Genomic DNA, 4874 nt, shown 5'->3' with positions numbered 1-4874 from the left:
GTACTTCTAAACATGATTCATTTTCTTAATTAAAAACAACCTTTCACCTACGGTTTACTTCTAAACATGATTCATTTTCTTAATTAAAAACAACCTTTCACCTACGGTTTACTTCTAAACATGATTCATTTTCTTAATTAAAAACAACCTTTCACCTACGGTTTACTTCTAAACATGATTCATTTTCTTAATTAAAAACAACCTTTCACCTACGGTTTACTTCTAAACATGATTCATTTTCTTAACTCATAGCTTTCGGGCATAGTTTGTTATGTGTGAATCTTTGATGCGCTGTGGATAGTAATACCTACGCACTATACCTGATGTCACGCTAATAACGTGTTAACAAGTGTAGGTGAATAGTTTGAGATATTTTTATGAAAAGTCAAATATAATTATATTACATAAAATATACCATGAATATCTTACTTTTTCAATGAAGACTGTTGAATGCTATCGAACCTCTTAACATTTATTTTGAAACTAAAGTGGCATTCCCGCATTAAATATTTCAATTTTCTAAATTAGCACTGCAGAACACCTAACAGAACTGTGTTCAAATAAAGACTCTCTTTCGCTAGCAAGATAGTCCTACCAATATCTTATTTAGTGATAACGTCTGTATTAAATAGATATTTTATTCATAGCGATGGCATTATCAGAATGCTACATGTATGTTTAAACATTCAAAATTAATGATTAGAAAGCACAGTTCTAGAAACACGAAAATCAGTTTCCTTTGGAATCAAATGGATGATTCAAGTCGTATCTTGTAGTATTCAGTCAAGCGCTATGCCTTGAAACAAATATAATAAGTGCTCGAGTCTTGCTTTGAGTGATATAAAACGTAACTATCTTTGACAAGGCTTAACCCTGAAGAATTTGTGAAATGACTGCCCGAACATTTGTTAGTGTTAGTATTGAATTTACAGAATGTAAAATGTTCTTTTTTGGTGTTTTCAAAGACCCCTAAACTTATTTTCCTTTTGATTTCTCACACTTCCAGTGTTTTATGTTGTATGTAAACTAATTATTCTAATCAGATATGGGATACTGCAAGAAGACATAGTTTACATTATTTTCTCTGTGAAGTCAAACATCATGATGTAGTGGGATACTGCAAGAAAACATAGTTTACATTATTTTCTCTGTGAAGTCAAACATCATGATGTAGTGGGATACTGCAAGAAAACATAGTTTACATTATTTTCTCTGTGAAGTCAAACATCATGATGTAGTGGGATACTGCAAGAAAACATAGTTTACATTATTTTCTCTGTGAAGTCAAACATCATGATGTAGCCGGGTATATTTATATTGAAGTCATATTTGTCAGAATAGTGATAAAACCACCATTTTTTTTTGTTATTTTTATGCCCTCGAAATACATTCGTAATGAAACTGAAACTTTATTTACATTTAACATAACCATGCTTACTTGCCAACATAATATATTTGATCTTAAAGCAGGTTAAAAACTATCATACTCGAATCAAACAAAAACATGCCAGTTCGAGATATTCGTGCCTCATGCAGCACCCAAAACGGAAAACACAACAAAAATGTTTCTTTCATTTCTGTTGGATACCTGAAACACAAAGATAATGGGCTTCCAGGTATTTCGTCGTCCCTGGACATGGGTCGTCAAATGTCCTACTGGACGCTCGTACAGTACAGCCTTTCTTCAGGGCACAGCTTCAAAAAGTATTAGTTGTATATACATCATAAGACTTACCACTCAGCAGTGAGCACTTATCCTATTGATAAAATATATTCAAATTTAAAGTAACATAAACGTCTTGTCAGTTGTAAAACAAAATCACAGATTTGATTCATGTTAAAATAAATGTTCTATTAGCTTCGACTTTCTAATGTTCTGAACATTGTACAAATAAGGGTACTTCAAGAACGAAAAACATAAAACATTTTACCTCCTGTTGTTCGCCTGTTTACGGTAAAAGTAAAGGTTTTCTAAAACTGAACGAGAAAACGATTGATCTTTACCACGTTCGATAATGGGTAAAATTAGATTTATTTATCAATAACAAATCTTTACACTACCAACATTGTGTATATATGTATAGTTTGTAAATTGATATGTTGTCAGGCTACAGTAGATCTAAATTGATATGTTGTCAGGCTACAGTGAATCTAAATTGATATGTCTATTCTGAATCATAGCTTTGGAGATACGAATAGAATTTAGGCCTACAATGGGTAGTAATACTTCAAACTTACATTAAGTTTAAGCAGTAATAAATTATACAGTTTTGAATGCGTCATTTCTGTCCATCTGAAATAAAACAATTATTCCATGCCGATAATGACATACTCTGTTGTATTTTATGTAGGATTTTGTTCAATATATTCAGACAATATAATATTAATGCGTCATCGCAATCTTCAAAGAAATACCAAAAACATTAAAAAAAGAAACAAAATATTTTTCTTAAAGATGTTGGAGAGCAAGAATTATACTTACGTCGTACTTTAGTACAAGAATTATACTTGCGTCGTACTTTAGAACAAGAATTATATTTGCGTCGTACTTTATAACAAGAATTATATTTGCGTCGTACTTTAGAACAAGAATTATACTTGCGTCGTACTTTAGAACAAGAATCATATTTACGTCGTACTTTAGAACAAGAATTATATTTGCGTCGTACTTTAGAACAAGAATTATACTTGCGTCGTACTTTAGAACAAGAATTATATTTGCGTCGTACTTTAGAACAAGAATTATATTTGCGTCGTACTTTAGAACAAGAATTATACTTGCGCCGTACTTTAGAACAAGAATTATACTTGCGTCGTACTTTAGAACAAGAATCATATTACGTCGTACTTTAGAACAAGAATTATATTTGCGTCGTACTTTAGAACAAGAATTATACTTGCGTCGTACTTTAGAACAAGAATTATATTTGCGTCGTACTTTAGAACAAGAATTATACTTGCGTCGTACTTTAGAACAAGAATTATACTTGCGTCGTACTTTAGAACAAGAATTATACTTGCGTCGTACTTTAGAACAAGAATTATACTTGTGTCGTACTTTAGAACAAGAATTATAGTTATGTCGTACTTTAGAACAACAATTATGCTGGCGTCGTACTGTAGAACAAGAATCATATTTGCGTCGTACTTTTTATCAATACAACTGCTTGCAAAAACAAAGTAGGCTGTTCGCTTTTTTTTTTTTCATTGTTTTGAAAAATATAAAAATAACAAAAATATTTAAAAACTCATAGAAATAAAAGTAAATAATAAAAACCAACCTAGCATGCACTGGTATTGCACTTCTAAATACTTATAAGTTTCCGGACAGGGATCACCGAACGTATTACTTGTGACATTGACTATACAGCTGGGAACAAGATTACATCTAAAAGAAGGATCCAAAGTTAGATGTTACGTTCCAGTTGACTTAAAAAAAAACAACTACGTTAATAGGATAAAAACAAAAAATAAGGTAAAACGTACTTAAATAAATATTCAAAGTAAAAAAAAAGGGGGATTTGGTATATGAACCAAAATAACAACGTGTAAAAATATGATTAATAAAACGGGTATTTAAATTACATAATTAATTAGATATTGTTTGATAATACAGCGATACAGGAGAAATATATCAAGTAACAGGAGCATAAATAACTTGTAAAAATGAAATTCGAAATAAACACCATAAAAATTTGGAGTTAGAGAGAAGCGTGCTTATCAAATCTTCGGTATTATAAATATTAAATTATCCTGTAAAAAAATAAGCAGCTCGGGTAAAAGTTTCTCTAACGTATAAGCTGTTACTGTGGGTAAAGGCTTAGAATTATCTTGTTAATCTTACACTATCAATCTAAAGTGTTTACCCAAAACGGCGTATTTACTAATCACCTACGGAACCGAAAAAAAAAAGTTCATTAAAACCTAAATTTAAAGTTCCTTACCTTTCATGAATCACGAAGTACGATTTCTCCGAAGCACATTTCACGCTCCAGTTTAGAATGCCCTGCTCGTTACAAATGCTTATACTAAACCGACCGTAATTGGCACGTAGTAGCTGAATTAATTGGCCGTTCTCACACGAAATTTTCAAGTTGTTTCCTTCGCAAGCATACGCCGTATGATAACGTGGTCTCTCTGAAACGGGAATATTTTTTTTTTTGTTTTACATGAATTGCTTTCTTTTACAAAAGGATGATATGAGTTATTAAAAACGATTACGTGTTCCGCCATTAAAGGTTTGACATATATATACATTGTATAACAGAATAACAACGTGACATTGAGAGTTTCATGCTGGTTACAGATACTAAATATATACTTCCATGTTCTGCCATTAAAGGTTTGACATATATACATTGTATAACAGAATAACAACGTGACATTGAGAGTTTCATGCTGGTTACAGATACTAAATATATACTTCCATGTTCTGCCATTAAAGGTTTGACATATATATATTGTATAACAGAATAACAACGTGACATTGCGAGTCTCATGCTGGTTACAGATACTATATATATATATATACCCCCACTGATTAAATTGTCCCATATTGTATTTGCTCGTGAATCTCATAGTGCCGTGTGACATAAGGTTTCTAAACATCAGCATCTATATGAACCAGGCAGTTGAAGCCAGAATGAAAACAAATGGCTCATTCCTTCTTACAATTGTGCCCCAAAAGCATAGCGCGACCTTACTTCTTAATTGGGTTGGATTATATAGTTAAGATAATATAAGCTGTAATCCAGTAGTAATTCGAAATTAATTGTTTTCATTGAAATTTTAATGCCTTCGTTTACTATATTTTTTGCTTTTGTGTTTAAAGGTTAGGTTTTAGGTTTTTAGAATTTCGCGCAAAGCTACACGAG

General features: G+C 31.6%; 1 protein-coding gene across 1 annotated transcript in view; it reads right to left on the bottom strand.

The window, feature by feature from the left end:
* The window catches only part of LOC111087171 (latrophilin Cirl-like), a 60764-nt gene that overhangs the window by 25896 nt on the left and 29994 nt on the right, over positions 1 to 4874 (bottom strand). Inside the window, exons 2-3 of the mRNA XM_022392873.1 lie at positions 3945 to 4137; positions 3282 to 3370 (exon numbers count right to left, since the gene is read on the bottom strand). Coding sequence (XP_022248581.1) covers positions 3282 to 3370; positions 3945 to 4137 — 282 coding nt within the window. The remainder of the gene's footprint in view (positions 1 to 3281; positions 3371 to 3944; positions 4138 to 4874) is intronic.

This window comes from Limulus polyphemus, unplaced genomic scaffold (assembly GCF_000517525.1).
Source record: "Limulus polyphemus unplaced genomic scaffold, Limulus_polyphemus-2.1.2 Scaffold1822, whole genome shotgun sequence".
Classification (NCBI taxonomy): Eukaryota; Metazoa; Arthropoda; class Merostomata; order Xiphosura; family Limulidae; genus Limulus; species Limulus polyphemus.
The sequence above is the reverse complement of the archived record's forward strand: the minus strand, read 5'-3'. Positions and strand labels throughout refer to the sequence as shown.